Consider the following 17,306-nt stretch of genomic DNA (forward strand, 5'->3'; position numbering starts at 1 on the left):
GCCCGCCGTTGGCCGCCCGAGGAGGAGCAGCCGCCGTGGCCGCGGCCCCGTCGCTCGCCTGAGCAGCCGCGGGCGGAGGAGCAGCAGCAGCGGCGGGAGGCGGCGCAGGCGAGGCCGCCACGGAGGAGAAGGACGCGGGGAGGCTGCTGCTGCTGCTGCTGCCGCCCGGTGGTTGTGCGTCAGCGGAGGCGCCGGCGCGGCCTGCGGCGGCGAGAACGAAAGCGGCCCGCCGTTGGCCGCCTGAGGAGGAGCAGCCACCGCCGCCGCGGCCCCGTCGCTCGCCTGAGCAGCCGCGGGCGGAGGAGCAGCAGCGGCGGCGGGAGGCGGCGCAGGCGAGGCCGCCACGGAGGAGAAGGACGCGGGGAGGCTGCTGCTGCTGCTCCCCGCCCCGGCCGCCATTTTGCGGCGGAGGAGGCCACGCAGGAGATGGCAGGGACGGAGGAGCAATGGGGATTCCCCTCAGGGGAGGGGACGCCGGGCCAGGCTGCAAGCAGGAGAAATACGGTACTATATTCCGGCGTATAAGACGACACCCGGCGTATAAGACGACCCCCAACTTTTGTGAAGATTTTCCTGGGTTAAAAAGTCGTCTTATACGCCGGAATATACGGTAAGTAATAAATGTAGCGCTCTCTCCACCAACTGCTAGGATAACAACACAAGACAGGAACTTGGAAAACAGAAAGCATGAAGGCCCATCTCCAACTATTGCATTGCTCAAGGCTCTGTTCCTAAGACTGCAGCAGACACTGTTTGCACATATGTCATGACCACAAGTGAAAGAAACTTGCCTTTTTTGTTTTAAACAGAAAGCTACAGTTCTCAGGAAATCCAATTAGCATGTAGTGCATTCCAGAATCCATAGAATTCCCACAGCTCGAGTTTAGAGGTTTTGCACTTCTTTGTTTTCTGGTGCTAATTTGTGACCTCTTTGGTGTCCAGATGCTCTCCTGTGGGATCCCTGAGCTCTCTGACCTTGAAGACCTAAAGTATGTTTATGATGCACTGAGACCACGGGACTCTGAGGCAGATGCTACCACCTATTTCACCAGGTAAGGGGAAGCCTGATGGCTGGAGAGATGAAAAGGGAACTCACCCACCCCAACCATCTTGCTATCTTAAAGCTACTCCCACAGAGAAATAGGGAGATCTTGGCCTTCAGGGTCCTCTGTGAGAGGTCTGCCATGGCCTCTGAAACCTTGGGGGTAGAGCAGCCAATTCTATGTCAATCCACTAGGTAGATGTTTTATCCTTTGGTGCAGGTTGATAGAGTCCAGCCTAGGCAGTGTGGCCACGAAGCTCAACTTCTTCATTCACAATCTGGCACAGATGAAATTCACAGCCTCAGACTCCCGGCCAGTGCTCTCTTTTGCCCCCCGTGTGCATACGATCAAGACGTCCAGCCGGATCCTTGACGTCTTCCTCTGCCGTCATGAAAAAGTCTTCAATCCCAGCAAGGGCTTTGTGAGTCTCTTCTATGGCCATTTTGGTACAATAAGTGGGTAGTGGGGTGGAGGCAGTGTTAGAGAAGCTAGCATAAGACTGTCCTGAAATGGGTTTAAAGCAAGGGACAGCTTGTATCATACATGGAGCAGCATCTCCAGAAAGTGCAGGACGTGGACAAGGTGCTTGGACAGGTACGTGCAACCACTTCGGTACTGGATCCTTGCCCCTCCTGGCTGATAAAAACTAGTAGGAATGGAACAGGTAGCTGGGCCAAGGAAGTGATAAATGCCTCTTTACGAGAGGGAGTGGTCCCGGGCTGTCTGAAAGAGGCAGTGGTGAGACCACTCCTGAAAAAGCCTTCCTTGGACCCAGACAATTTTAACAGCTACAGGCCAGTGGCGAATGTTCCATTCCTGGGCAAGGTCTTGGAACGGGTGGTTGCTGGCCAGCTCCAGGCGCTATTGGATGAAACTGATTATCTAGATCCATTTCAATCGGGTTTTAGGCCCGGTTTTGGCACTGAGACAGCCTTGGTCGCCCTGTACGATGACCTATGTCGGGAAAGAGACAGAGGGAGTGTAACTCTGTTGATTCTCCTTGATCTCTCAGCGGCTTTTGATACCATCGACCATGGTATCCTTCTGGAGAGGCTCGCGGAGTTGGGAGTTGGAGGTACTGCTTGGCAGTGGTTCCGCTCCTACTTGGCGGGTCGTCTCCAGAAGGTAGTGCTTGGGGAACATTGCTCGACACCGCGGGCTCTCCAATATGGGGTCCCGCAGGGGTCAGTTTTGTCCCCCCTGCTTTTTAATATCTACATGAAGCCGTTGGGAGAGGTCATCAGGAGTTTTGGAGTGCGTTGTCATCAGTATGCTGATGACACGCAGCTCTACTTCTCCTTTTCATCTTCTTCAGGTGAGGCTGTCGATTTGCTGAACCGTTGCCTGGCCTCGACAATGGACTGGATGAGAGTTAACAAACTGAAGCTCAATCCAGACAAGACTGAGATGCTGTTGGTGGACGGGTTCTCTGATCGGATGGTGGATATATACCCTGTCCTGGACGGGGTTACACTCCCCCTAAAGGACCGGGTTCATAGTCTGGGAGTCTTTAGACTCTTCCCTCTCACTTGAGGCTCAAGTAGCCTCGGTGGTTAGGAATGCGTTTTACCAACTTCGGTTGGTAGCCCAGCTACGTCCCTATTTGAGTAAAGAGGACCTTACATCAGTGGTACATGCTCTGGTAACCTCACGTTTGGATTACTGTAATGTGCTTTACGTAGGGCTACCTTTGAAGACAGTTCGGAAGCTACAACTAGTGCAAAATGCGGCGGCCAGATTGCTGACAAGGACCAAGCGGTCCGAGCATATAACACCTGTTCTTGCCAGCTTGCACTGGTTGCCAATATGTTTCCGGGCTAGATTCAAAGTGTTGGTATAAAGCCTATAAAGCCTTATACGGTGCGGGACCACGATACCTTGCGGAACGCCTCTTCCGATATGAACCGGCCCGTGCACTACGTTCTGCTACGAAGGCCCTCCTCCGGGTTCCAACTCACAGGGAGGCCCGGAGGGTGATGACAAGATCTAGGGCCTTCTCAGTGGTTGCCCCCGAACTATGGAACAGTCTCCCTGAGGAAGTACGCCTGGCGCCGACTCTGCTCTCCTTCCGGCGCCAGGTCAAAACCTTCCTATTCTCTGAAGCATTTTAAGTTACACTGATTTAATTTTAAAAATGTTTATTGTGTTGGATTGTTGCTTGTATTTTAGTATTGTTTTGTTATTTATTGTATTTTTATGCTGTTTTATGTTCACCGCCCAGAGAGCTATTGCTAGTCGGGCGGTATATAAATTTAATAAATAAATAAATAAATAAAATAAATAAACCATAAGAACTACTTCCCTCCCTGCCTTGCAGATATACATTGTGAAAGTGAAACGAGAGAATCCCTCTGAGGTCACCTACATCCAGCGTACCTTTGAAGAGTTCCAGGAGCTGCACAACAAACTGCGCCTCATCTTCCCCTCTTCACATCTTCCTAGGTTAGCCCCATTTGCTTTACAAGCCCTTTCTCTGCTCTGCATTTTCTGGAACAAGGGCAAACTTTTGAAGTTATGTGTTCATTTAAACTTCTGTTTCCTGGGTACTTGTTTATGCTTTCCCGTATTTTCCCCCTGGAAAGGCTTGGTGCTTGGATTTTGCTCATACTTGGGATCTAACTGAAAGAGTCTCTCCTCCCCTTGGCCAGATTAGCTAGTGACCTAGCAGGTTTTCTTCTCTTCTCCATCATGGGGCTGGCTTAGTTTTCATTCTTGAGTAATCTGAAACTACTTGCTCAACATCAGTGATATATACCTCCCTCTAAATTAAAACCTCTGCTGAATTCTGCACTATCATATTTTGGTGTTGAAGCTTGGGATGCAAGTGGTGAACAGAGTAAACTGGTTCTGAAGCACCCTTTAGTTTACAGTCAGACCAAGATTTGCTTTCCCCATAGTTAGTACCCTTTAGCACAAGGAAGAAGACCCTTGCTTTTTAACATGCAGTAGGATGCTTGTATCCCACCTTATCCCACCTCAGTAAAGCTTTTCATCACAGCCCTTTCAGCAGGAAGCACCATGTCAGTAAGCTTTTTATTCCTGCTGGTCAGTGACTAGAACTGGGATGAATTTGAGGCTTAATAACTTGAGGTACATGATGATGTGTATCAGAATTAGAGGTATATGGAGAATGTAGGGTTAGAGGGTCCCAAGTGAAGCCACTTCAGGTTCATTCTTCGTGGAAATGACACCTACAGGCAACAAGTCAGCAACCTTAGTTAGGTGCATGGTCTATAAGGCTAGATTGTTTCTTAGCTGACATTAACACTGCAAAGAGACGGTTCCAGAATTATTCATATTTATACTTTGGCAGAGATAGTATAAATAGTTAACACACCATGTGTTAAAGCACATGTCTCACGGAGGCCTCTCTGCTTAGACAGATAATGGTGCCTTCTTGTAGATGGCTCTTTCTGCTCAGACAGATAACGGTGCCTTCTCATAGGAAAAGTGGGTATGATATAGGGGACTGTCATATCAAGAGGCCCGTCTTAAGAGTTGTCTGTGTGTTTAAGTCAGGATTAACTGGATACTGTGTGGGCGAGTCTGTGTGTGTGTTCATCATGACACCATGCTAACTGAAAGTTTCATCTCTGAAACGCGGTGGGTTGTATCTAATGTAATCCTAAGTTAAAGCCACTTAGCAGTATACTTGTTCCGCTGGTGAAATGTTTTGCACCAACAGAATGTTGTTGCAGAAGAGAAAGCATAAGCAGGTTGCTGGTAACTTTGTTGTACAATAGATTATGCAATCTGTTGTGCAATGAGTTTCTGCTAGCCCAACAGTTGCATTGGAGCGCTTGCTCCAGTGGACAGAGAACACTGGCTACAGTGCAGATGCTCAGGATGGTTCCATCTGACAGCCCCCACTATGTGACATGAACAATCTTTTTAAAATTAACTTGGTACTATTGCAGCAGGGAGCAAGGATATTTGGCAACTCTTCTGCTTCAGTTGAAATGTTGCTTTTCTTAGATAGATGGGATTAATGCATAACTGTCTCTTTACATTCTTCACCCCCATGTTTGCCAGCTTTCCTAGCAGGTTTGTGATTGGACGCTCACGAGGAGAGGCAGTGGCTGAGAGGAGGAAAGAAGAACTGAATGGGTACATCTGGCATCTGATCCATGCAGCTCCAGAGGTGGCTGAGGTAATGAGGGAGGAATTGCTGTAGCATCAGCAAGACTATAAGGGTGATCTGTAGGCAGAGACGGCAGCGTATCATACTTTCATCTAAATAGTTCTGCAACAGTCTGACACTGGGGGTTGTATTCAACACAGTGCTAAGTGGAACATTCCATTGCGCAAGGAGAAGTCCCCCTCTCCTTCCCTGTGTACCCCCTAAATCTGTTGTGGGGATTCGCACAGTGCTCTGGAGCGTATTTGGGAACAGCACAAGGTGCTTGCGGGGGGAGGGGAGAAATTCCATTACACTGGCACAAGTATTTAGTTAAATACTGCCCTAAAATTATTCTACAAACATTTTTGCCATTCTACTTTAGCAAGCTTTGAGTTGTATTCAGCTGCGTGCTGCTCAGAATAGGCCCATTGAAATTAATGAATCTAAGTTAGTCATGTCTATTAACTTAAAGGATTCTACTCTGAGTAGGATATGCATTGAATACCACCCAAAAGGAGTTATGAACAGGGAACACAGAGAAGAAGCAGCTTAGTCACAGAAAGAGAACTGCATACTGTGCCAGTCACAAACATGTTTTGTGTTATGGTACAGACTTTTCTCCTTAGACACTGCATGGACCCATAAAGCTGAACCATAAACCCATTAGACATGTTTATTAACTCCAGTGAGTCTACTCTAATAGGACTAGCATTGAATACCACCCTTTGCTAATACATATGGAAACTTGTGAGTAGCATTCCCCTTCCTTGCCTACCTGTAAATGAAGGAACCTTCTTAAACCACTACCAGAGAGCATTCAGCACACAGGAGGCAAGAGGACTTGCTTGATGGCTATAGTAAGGGGGACTGAGCTGAGGGTAGGACTATCAAGAATGTGTTTTAAGTTCCGCCGCCTTCCTAAGTGGGCAAACTGGAGTATCCTGGTTCTCCCATTCATATTACAGGGGTAACAACTCTAACCTTTATGCTAATGTGTTATTAAGATTTGTAACAACTGTAAGTAAAGGAATTGTAGGATTCTTTATGGTTGAAGGCTCAAGAAATAATTAGCTTAATTATGAGAGTTCATTATTCTCTGTGGTTAGCATATATACATACTGAGTTGAGACAACATGCCCAGCCAAACTCCCTTTGTCATGTTGGAGTGCAGATCAGAAGTAGGTGACTTGCTATTGGAGGAATAAAACTGTAGCCTAATGGTGTGCTTTTATTGTAGTGTGACCTGGTATATACGTTTTTCCACCCACTTCCGAGGGATGAAGTTGCTGCAGGCACCAATCCAGCACCAAAACCTGCAGGTATCTATCTGTAGAACACAAGCAGTGGGAGTAATCTGCCTCGGCGTTATGCCTCTGCACACTGGCCACTACTGCAGGAGGGAAATGCTCTCATGCAGCCACTTTAGAGTGAAGACTCTTACACTTCCAACTTCATTCTTTCAAAAAGAAAATGAAAGCACTGGTCACATGAAAGAATCTGTCTATTTGATGGTGGCTGTGAGGTTGTCAAAAACTGACACGAAGTTCAGAATGTTGCTGCAGAACTGATCATAAAGTATGTTACACATGTACAGGGCAATGCAAAGGAGGCATAGCGTATTCATTAAAATGGGGCAAAGTGTGATGGGGGCTATGAACCTTATGGAAATATGCTGAAGCCTCTATTCTGGGTGTGGTAACTTTCCTCTTTTTTTTTTTTGTGCCAGTAGGCAAGGTGATTTTCCATGTCAACGCTGCTGACTGTTCCTTTTTCCTAGATGCAACATGGTCCCAACCTGTTGGAAAAGTGGGTGGGGAGGTGAAACTGTCCGTTTCCTACAAGAACAACAAGCTCTTTATCATGGTGATGCATATCCGAGGTCTGGTAGGTGCTGAACTGTGGCTATCCCAGTGGTGACCATGACCAAACGTTTGAAATCTCTGCAACCTGATGTGGTGCAAGCAACTAACAACTGGGATTGGCTTTCTATTTCTATTTTTCAGCAGCCTATTCAGGATGGTAGTGATCCCGACCCTTATGTTAAGATCTACCTTCTGCCTGATCCCCAGAAAACTACCAAGAGAAAAACCAAAGTCGCTCGAAAAACATGCAACCCTACTTACAATGAAATGGTATTCTCCTGAACCCCTTGTTTTAATGGGCTAAGATATGGGAGAGATAGACAGGCCTCCTGACGGAGGCAGATGTTGAAGGAGATAAAGTTGCGGAATGGCAGATATTGAAAATATAGGCACTCTAGGAAGGCTCATATTTTGTTTCTGAGATGGCTTCTTGCCTACTTCTCTAGCTGGTTATGGTCAGACAACAGATGCATTTCAAAAACACTTGCTTCAGATTACTGGCTGGTTTACTCAAGTTATAATATTGTCCCTGGAGCATGTCAGTAATTTGTAAAAAGAATTTGAAACTGATGCAGCTCTGGGTTAAACAATTCAAGGCATAGAATTGTGTGTGGTGAAGTTCATCACAGGGAAGTTGGGTCACAGACCTTGCCCTCGCATTACTTTTTCCCTTTATAGCTGCTTAGCTGAGAGACAATGGTTGTATGTTTTTAGGTAGCCCTGTCTGTAAGTAGGGGCTGAAACTGGCCTATATAACACGTTATACTTGGGCAAAATGTTTTCCTGCCCACTTGAATTTGCAGGCTGCTGGGGTTTCCCCACCTGTACTATGTATAGACAAAGGAATCCAAGAACTGATTGGGGAAAGGCCATGTGATAGAGGTAATGTGATAATGCCCCCACCCCACTAGGGCACACATTAACAGACTCTCCATGATACATCTCTTGAAAGCTATTAAGGGTCCTATGGAGCTGCAGCATGGACAGTTTACTACAATGTAAAGCAGGGATGTTTTTGGCTCAAGGGCCACATTCACTGATAGCCAACCCTCTGACAGCTGCAGATCACCAGTGAGTGTAGTTACCTCATATGCACAGGACACACACAGGGTGTGGAGGGGGTGATGTGCATCCCCATTAGGGCACTGGGCTGGGCAAAGAAGGTTAAACCACCTACCTCAGCACTATATTACTTTTATTTATTTTTTCCTTTTTGGTGTCACTGTCAAAATGGGGGGGGGGTCTTGGAGGAGGCCAGAAAAAATTGCTGGGGCGGGGGACAGATCATGCACCTGGGCCAAGGGTTAACCACCCTCCTTTATATATTTAAAACTGTATCAGGACTGCTGTCAAACTTGAATTACTCCCACAAAAATTATATTTGCAGACTTAGGATTAGCTCTGTCTGGGTGTGTTTTAATCATTGTTTTTTGTGTGTGATTGATACCTGCCCTAAGTCTAAATGCTAGAAAAAAATATACAGTTTGGGTGTCTGTGTTAAGATACACATGTATCATTGAGGTTTACACAGAATAAGTGCCATCTGATCTTCAATCAATCAATCAATCTTTATTTTTACCCCGCCCTTTTTCCAAAACTGGAACTCAGGGCGGCTTACAAATAAAAACTACACATAGGTAAAAAATATACAAAAATATACAATTAAAATAGAATTAAACTATTTGTAACATTAAAAACATAAAACATACACTTAAAATACTAAGACAATTTAAAACTTTAAGAATAGGACCATAGAACAATACAACAGACCTTATGAGGCCCTATCTTAAACATCTTCTAGTCCAAAAGCTTGCCGGAATAAAAAAGTCTTTGCCTGCTGATGGAAGGATAGCAAGGAAGGGGCCATTCGTGCTTCCCTAGGAAGAGAGTTCCAGAACCTGGGGGCAGCCACCGAGAAGGCCCTATCTCGCGTCCCCACCAATCGCGCTTGTGAAGGTGTTGGGACTGAGAGAAGGGCCTCTCCTGAGGATCTCAACACCCAGGCAGGCTCATATAGGGAGATACGATCTGACAAATAGCCTGGACCTAGGCCGTATAGAGCTTTATAGGTCAAAACCAGCACTTTGAATTGTGACCGGAAACAAACTGGCAGCCAGTGGAGCTGTCGTAACAAGGGGGTTGTATGGTCCCTGTAACCAGCCCCAGTTAGCACTCTGGCTGCAGCTCTTTGTACCAGTTTAAGTTTCCGAACAGTCTTCAAAGGCAGCCCCATGTAGAGCGCGTTACAGTAATCTAAACGGGATGTAACTAAGGCATGCATCACTGTAGTCAAATCAGGCATCTCCAGGAACGGGCGCAGCTGGCGCACCAGTCTTAGCTGGGCAAAAGCACTCCTGCTTTAGAGGCCAAAGACTGTTGTTTTAGGCAGCTACTTGTTCTACTCTTCTAAAAAGGGAGGGAGGGGGAGGGAGTGAATGTTGGCTCATATCTTGAAACTTTCTGTATCTTGCAGCTTGTCTATGATGGGATTCCTAAAGGAGACCTCCACCAGAGGGAACTGCATCTGAGTGTCCTGAGTGAAGAGGGCTTCTGGGAGAACATCCTTCTTGGGGAGGTCATTATTAGGCTACGGGACCTGGATCTGACACAGGAGAAGATGGGCTGGTTTGAATTAGGCTCTAGGAGTCACGGGACCATGTGAAGAGCAGCAAGGCAGCCATCATGTCTTTGAAACCACTCTGGCCCCATGGGAGTCCCTGGGAATTGGTGCATGTTCCAGGAGTTCTATCCTGGTATATCTGAAAGGATTTCGTTTCCTGCAAATAAGGATGGATATAAAAGTTTCTCTGCAAATGAAGGGTTAATTTCATGTGGAGAGTGAGCATTTTTGGACTTGAGTCATGATAGGAAATTCATGTATGACCTAAAATGGCTGCCATAGACTGATCTTTTTATACATTTACCTTGTGTCAAGGGAGCAATGACTAAACAGCGAGGGAGGGTTGAAATGACAGGGCTTTTTTCTCCCCTCTTCGGGATATTTTAATTTTTTAAAAACAAAACAAATTATTTCAGTCCATATGGGACATAGAATAAATGCTGAGAAGGAACTTTACTGGATGGGAAATATCAATGAGGTTTTTACTGGACTTTCTCAAGGATTTTTTTAGAATAAAGGAATGTGTGCATAAGAACTTGGGGGGAGGGGAAGATATGTGGGGTGAGTATAATTGATAGATTAAATCCTTATCTCTGGGACAGGAGCTGGTGTGGTCCAACTCAAGCCATCTTGGAGAATTTGCTTCCAAAGGAGAGCTATGTAATGTATATATGTGAAGAGCTTACAATTCCTGATTTCCTACTAGGAGATGTAACGTCAAAGGCATGCTCTCTTGGGCTAACATCTGGACTTGTCTGGGAAGGCAAAAGGCAACCATATTCCTCTTGATTCCAAACATCTACAAACAAAAGCCTTGACTATAGCAAGTGTCTGAAAGCTGTGTGATATTTCCACCTTCCTTCCTTGCTGAACTGAATTGCCTTTCACGCACATGTTCTTCTGGCCAGTCTGGGGAGCTGGATCTGATTGGATGTTATGCAAATTTTGGCGTTGGAGAGATTTTTCTAGTCTCACTTTTCCTAACCTGTGACTTTGGCTAATTCAAGAGGAAGTTCTCCAAACTACCCCTGTAACAGTCTCCTGGGTATGGTCATTTTTTTTCTAAGAATATTTTTTGCCTAAAATTCAGATGGCATTAGCTAAGACTTAGAGTCTTTTCTGGATGATCTTCTTCAGTGTCACCACAGGCTCTTCTTCTGAGATAGTGGCTGGGGAAAAAAGCAAACTTGTTGGTCACCCAGTTAAAAGGTTACCTGGTATTTTGTCACTGAGTACTCATGCTTTCCTGAAGCCTTTACATACACCTGCTGCACTACAACAACTTTTGTAGATGAAGCAGCCATGGGCTGTTCCTTTGTAGCCCTTTCTTTGAGAAGAACAATTTTGTGAAACGGGGGGACATTACCAGCTTTTAACAATGTTCTCGTTACAGCTATATGAAGACCAGAATGTGTGGTGTTGGTGTTTTTTTTAATCATTATTAAAGGATGTCCTGTTTGGGGATTGCCATTTGCCTCCTTGAATGAAGAAGAGAGCACTTCAAAACAGAGGGAGAGTATTTCACATCCCGGACAGGATCCTTGCAATGTTGGGCCAGCTCTCTCTTGGAGCTTGTTATCTAGTTAGCCTGAGCTGTTTGTTTACAGTGGGGACTCTCTTACAATGAAATGTTTCTCAGGATCAAGAAAAAAAATTGTATCTGATAGGTATGTCAACTTGGGAGAGGGAATTTTTTTTCTTTTACCCTTCCCTAGATTAAGGCTTGTCTGAAAGAGGCATTTTATTAATCTGCACAAGAAATGCAGGTGGATTTCAGAGTCTGAGAAGCAACTACATGAGAGAACCTCGGCCATGTTCTCTGGTCATGCCATCGTTCTGTAGGAAATGAGGTAGAGATGACACCTTACAGATACCTGGATCTTTTTTTCTGTTGTAAAATGGTGGCATTAATTGAAGATAAATAATTAATTAATTAAAAAAAGGAAATGGAAATCAACAGAAGCTGTGTCGTCTCATCTTTTGCAGTGATAGGGTTAAAAAGCATTGACTTTTTCAAAGAGATGCAGCATCAGCAACATAAGTAATCCAAAATAAAATTTGGTAAGGTTTCTTCTGATACTTGACAAAAGAGGATGGAAAGTTTGGCTGGTTAGAAAAGTGACGAGAGTGAGCATTTCAAAGAAGTTTCTTTATCATTTGTCTTTGATTTTTCCCATACTCCAATCTTAATGTTGGGAAACAAGCTATATAATTAAAATGCACATAACTAGTGTAATTTCCTCTTTTCTGTCAGATGAGAAGTAAGGATGTCATGATGCTTCTTCCCTTGACCAAGGTTTGGAATAAGAGCGGAGTATTCCCAGTCCCACTGCACTTCTGCACCATGCCAGCCTTCCCCAAACTAGTGCCCTGCAGATTTTAATTGGACTACAACTCCCATGAGTCCTAGTCCATATGGCCAATGATCAAGGAGGATGGGAATTGTAGTTCTAAACATCTGGAGGGCACCATGTTGAGCAAGGCTGCCCTTGACTAACACAATCCTTCGTGCGTGGTCTATCTTTGTCCACAAGCCTGCTCACAATAAAGCTTGCTGATAACTGGTGGGAGAGAGGAAACTAGATGCAGGACATGCAAAACAGGTCTGCTTCCTCATCTTTTCTGTACTCTAATTCTATTCTATGTTTGGCATCTAACCTTGTTCTTTGCAGGCTTTCACACCAGCCTGAAATGTGGTCCTATCAATTGGCTTACCAGGGGAACAGTATCTCTTTGTGCATCAATATTCATAAGGGTGGTCAATGATGACTCTATCTCACTCTCCTTCCCCTATACATTGAGAAACCTGTTAATAAAGAACCAAACTAGCACCGTTTGTACATTTCAAATCAAATTATGCCAGTGGCTTAAAGAGGAGAATATAGAGCACAATCAGGAATGAAAAGAATTTCAAGCTGGTTGTGTCCTGTAATACAGAGGAAGTATACTAGAAGAATCCATAGTTACCACTGCTTGCTTGCTCATGCCACGGGGCTGTTGCAATAGCCATGCAATCCAGGCTACAGATGTTATGTTCCTTGGTAGTTAAAATAATACATACTTAAATAGGCTTGGGTGTTGAATCAGTCATAATTATCACAGCACATTCCTACAATTCCTAATGAGTAAAAGGTATATAATTTGAAATGTGGAGTGTTTTTGATGTGACTGTGACACCAGCCATGGGTGTAGTCCATTTGTTTAACAAAGGCTGATGCTTAGAGCAGCTGAGAGGTGTGACTGAGCTTGATGGATTCTGAAGATAGTCAGATAGTGGCTATTACAATTCATGTCACTTGGTTGTATGGAGAAAATAATGTTTGGGATTTTCTGTCAGGAAGAGGTGGCCAGATTCACGCAGGTTTCCAAATTTCAAATGGAGGCAATCCTTCTGTTTCAAATATAAAAACGGTGTGTAGAAAGGATACTGCAATGTCATCTATTAATCTCACTTCTATGTAATTATTAAAAACACAATACCCTTCTTTACAAGAGCAGGCAAACCACCAAGAAATGCCTCTTGTCACAATTTCTCTTTATGTATTCATAACATTTTTATGTTGCCTTTCTGTAACTAGGGCAGCTTACATAGAAAACATTCACAGTTAAGTCCCATAATCACATCTAAAACAGCAAAATATCCTGCTCACCAACTGGATAAGCAAGCAGAAAGCAAAATAACTTCCAAGCAACATTCAAAAGCCAAATGCCCTATACAATAAAAATAGCATGCATCCTTTCTGAAAAGAGGCAAGAGGGGAAGAGACCTACACCTCCCCTTGGGAGGACATTCAGAGTTTGAGGAAAACTAGTGAAGGTCCTGCTTTCACCAGCATCTGTTCTTCCCTCATCAAAAGTACTTGGGGTAGGACCTGACCCAGCAACTGCAACTGCTATAGGAAGATAGGAAGCTGCCTTATATTGAGCCAGAACATTGGTCCATCTATCTCAGTACTGTCTATGCTGACTGGCAGCAGCTCTTCAGGGTTGCAGACGGGTTTCTCTCAGCCCTGTCAAGAGATGCCAGAGATTGAACCAAGGTCCTTTTTACCTTCTACATGCAAAGCTGATGCTCTACCACTGAGCTACAACCTTTCCCCACAGTGGTTCACACGGGGCATGCAGTCCCTAAAGTATGTAGCTCCCAGGCTATGTAGGGTTTTGAAATATAAGCAGCAATACCTGCTTCATCCCAGAAACAAAACGGCAGCCAGCATACCTGTTAAAAAATAAGCCAAATATATATTCATCAGGAGTTGAGCAGAAGCATGATGCGCTCCCTGCATCTTTTTGAGTCCTAACAAGAGATGGGAAGGACTGTAGCAGGCTGCAGAAAATTCCAAAGCCATTGGCCGTTTGTATGTAAGTACTAAATTAGCTCACACTGAGATGAGTAAGTATATTATTATTAATATATAACATTAAGAACTGGGTCCAAACTTAACATTCAAATAGCTATGTGGCTATGGAAACTCTCAGGGTACTACAGAACTGGCAAGGGCCAATTTAGTGTCATAAGAAAAGTGCCATAGTGCTGGATTGGACTGAAGTTCTGTTTAGTCCAACATTCGGTTTCCCATTGTGGAGGAACTTTGAACTCCTCAGGTAGGAGCATGGGAGCTACTTTATACTGAGTCAGACCATTGGACTATTAGCTCAGTACTGTCTACACTCAGGTAGCCTCGGTGGCACAGAGTGCCTTCTACCAACTTCAGTTAGTGGCCTAACTATGTCCCTATCTGGACAGGGATAACCTGGCTTCAGTTGTCCATGCTCTGGTAACCTCCAAATTAGATTACTGCAATGCTCTCTACGTGGGGCTGCCTTTGAAGACGGTTCAGAAACTGCAGCTTGTGCAAAATGCAGAGGCCAGATTGGTAACAGGGACCAGACGGTCTGAACATATAAAACCGGTTCTGGCCTGCTTGCATTGGCTGCCTGTATGTTTCCGAGCTCTATTCAAGGTGCTGGTTTTGACCTATAAAGCCTTACATGGCTTGGGACCACAATACCTGATGGAACACCTCTCCCGATACGAACCCACCCGTACACTACGTTCAAGATCAAAGGCCCTCCTCCGGGTCCCTACTCCAAGGGAAGCTCGGAGGGTGGCAACAAAGGAGAGGGCCTTCTCAGTGGTGGCCCCCAAATTATGGAATGATCTCCCTGACGAGGTGCGCCTGGCACCAACACTGTTATCATTTCGGCGCCAGGTCAAGACTTCCCTCTTCTCCCAGGCATTTTAGCATGTATTTTAAATTGTTTTTATATTGTTTTAAATTTTAAAATTGTGTTTTAAATTGTTTTTAAAATACGTGTTTTAAATTGTATATTTGTTTTAATGTTTTTGATTGCTGTAAACCGCCCCAAGAGCTTCGGCTATGGGGCGGTATACAAGTGCAATAAATAAATAAATAAATAAATAAAATACGCTGACTGGCAGTGGCTTTCAGGCAAGAATCTCTCCCAGCTCTCCCTGGAGATGTCAGGGATTGAACTTGGGACCATCTGCAGGCAAGGCAGATGCTCCACCAATGAGCCATGGCCTTTCCCCATAGTGTCTCACACAGGGACATGCAGTCCCTAAAGTATGGCCCTTTATTGGATTTGCATCTCTTTCTGGAAAGGTTTCTGTTTCTTCTGTGGCTGCATGATAGAAAATCAACTGATGCAGCTTTTCTTAGCAAAGAAGATGAATACTGCATCTGTTGAATTTTGAACAACAGCAAGGCAAATGCTCCTGGTCCCCTCCAGAAAAGACGCAACAGTGGCAACTGTAATCTAAAGAAGTTTCATGTAAGTAAAGTGGTCCCCTAAACAAGATGTGCGTATAATCGTTAAAACTCATCCAAAGATCAGATTTTCTCAGACTCCTGTCTGTCCCTCCAAATACGTCAAACCACACTAGCCGCAAGTTACTATGTAATGACAAATGTGTTGTTAGCATATGATCTATATAAGTGGGATGCCTGTAACATTAAAATGATTGGATGGAATTTCTTAATTACCTTTGTGAGCTTCAAACATGCACACACACAGCACCACAGTCTTATAAAATTGGTTAATTATGACATATGATGCTATGACGTATGTTTAAAAGAAAGCAATTTCATCACTTCATCTAGGATAATTCAGCATAGTTGAAGAAAAATTCAGGGTGGCTTTTCTTCCCCGCCAGAAATAAAATAGTTGATTCCAGCAAGTGGGGTAAAAAATAATAATAAATGTTTCAACCATGAGGAAATATGGTTCAAGAAACTTTTTACATGCAACCTATACTTATCAACTCCAAGGGAATTCAAGGATTACTTTCAAGTAGGCATTTCTAGGATTCTATATCAAATCTTCAGTACATCAGATAAAATCTGCCTGGGTTTTTTTTAATATGTACAGATTTTAATGGGAGGCAGAACCATGGCATCCCCTCTGGAATCTGCTACCAAAGCAATTGCTTCACAGTGAAACTGACCCTGCAAATGTGTGCTGCTTGTTAGCACTGCATGTGTGTGTGTGCAAGTATATACATTTGCACCACTCCAAGATACTTTTTAAAATTTCTACATCTGCTTTGACTGCAGCAACCCATAGTGGAATTCATAAACATCCTCACTGATGTGGCAAAAACTTCTTGGATATCCCTTTATCCCTTGGATAAAGACACCAAGAGAGCTTGGTTAAGTCAGAAAAGTATATGCATGTCCTGACAGATAAACTGCCAAGAGGCTGCTGAGAAAGAAAGTGAGGCAATGAAAATCACCACCAAGTAGGTCATCAGACAGCAAGCAATTTCACTTTTACTCCCCATCCCCTTTGTGAGCCTTTCCTTTCTTGGAAGGAATCTTATCAATTAAATCAAGTAGGGAACCTTTCTGTGACCACATGCCAGTGGTGGGAAGAGCCAGAGCCAAAAGTAGACAAAGCAATGGATTTGACTCAGTAAGCCAGTAGCGTAGTGGCAAATTTAGAAGTTCAGAATGTCAGTCATAGCCATGCCCCCTCCCCCCTTTTTTTTGCTGTGGGATTGAGAATGAGATCCTTGTGAATGCCTTTTCCCACAACAACAGATATCCCTACGAGCCAATAAGCAGGAAAGTGGAGAGTGTTAGCTACTGAGAAGAATCTTCTCCATCAGTGACTCACCTCCTTTGACTCGGATTGCCTCCAGTCAGCAGGAAATGACAAGGAAGCATGTTAGAAGACTCTTCTCAGAGGCTAATGCACTCCCCTTCCATGCTGATTGACTGGTAGGATGCTGGAGACAGTGGGACCCTGCTGGGATCCTCTTCCTAAAAAAGACACACACCCCAAGCCCCTGGATGATTACACCCCTGCAGTAGGCTACAGTCCAGATATGTAAACGCCACCCACCCACCTACCCAATGCTCCATCCAAGCAAGCAAGCGGCACTATCACAGTTCAAGGGCACATTCCAGCCAAACAAAAGCATTCAAGCAAGATGGAAAGAAGGGCCAGTGAGGGTCATAGGAGAATCCCAAGGGCCAGATAGAAAGATCTTGAGGGCCACTTTTGACCCACAGCTCTGAGGTTTCCCATCCTTGAATGAAATGATAAAGAGTTAGCTTACGTATTATAAATAACTCCATTGTTTGCCCAACATATGAACCAAATTATATAAATGTGCTAGTGTTCTGTGGAAAGTT

At 44.5% G+C, this 17,306-nt stretch overlaps 1 protein-coding gene across 3 annotated transcripts in view; it reads left to right on the forward strand.

Moving 5' to 3' along the window:
* Window positions 1-10,101, forward strand: part of PIK3C2B (phosphatidylinositol-4-phosphate 3-kinase catalytic subunit type 2 beta) — a 127,400-nt gene extending 117,299 nt beyond the window's left edge. For all 3 annotated transcript variants that reach the window (XM_061632210.1, XM_061632212.1, XM_061632211.1), the window contains 8 exons: window positions 943-1,052; window positions 1,263-1,464; window positions 3,361-3,485; window positions 5,076-5,193; window positions 6,401-6,482; window positions 6,941-7,047; window positions 7,167-7,295; window positions 9,499-10,101. In XM_061632210.1, the coding sequence (XP_061488194.1) occupies window positions 943-1,052; window positions 1,263-1,464; window positions 3,361-3,485; window positions 5,076-5,193; window positions 6,401-6,482; window positions 6,941-7,047; window positions 7,167-7,295; window positions 9,499-9,687 (1,062 nt within the window). In that variant the 3' untranslated portion in view covers window positions 9,688-10,101. The remainder of the gene's footprint in view (window positions 1-942; window positions 1,053-1,262; window positions 1,465-3,360; window positions 3,486-5,075; window positions 5,194-6,400; window positions 6,483-6,940; window positions 7,048-7,166; window positions 7,296-9,498) is intronic.
* The last annotated feature ends 7,205 nt before the right edge of the window (window positions 10,102-17,306 follow it).

The sequence above is a fragment of the Rhineura floridana genome, chromosome 6 (assembly GCF_030035675.1).
Source record: "Rhineura floridana isolate rRhiFlo1 chromosome 6, rRhiFlo1.hap2, whole genome shotgun sequence".
Lineage (NCBI taxonomy): Eukaryota > Metazoa > Chordata > Lepidosauria > Squamata > Rhineuridae > Rhineura > Rhineura floridana.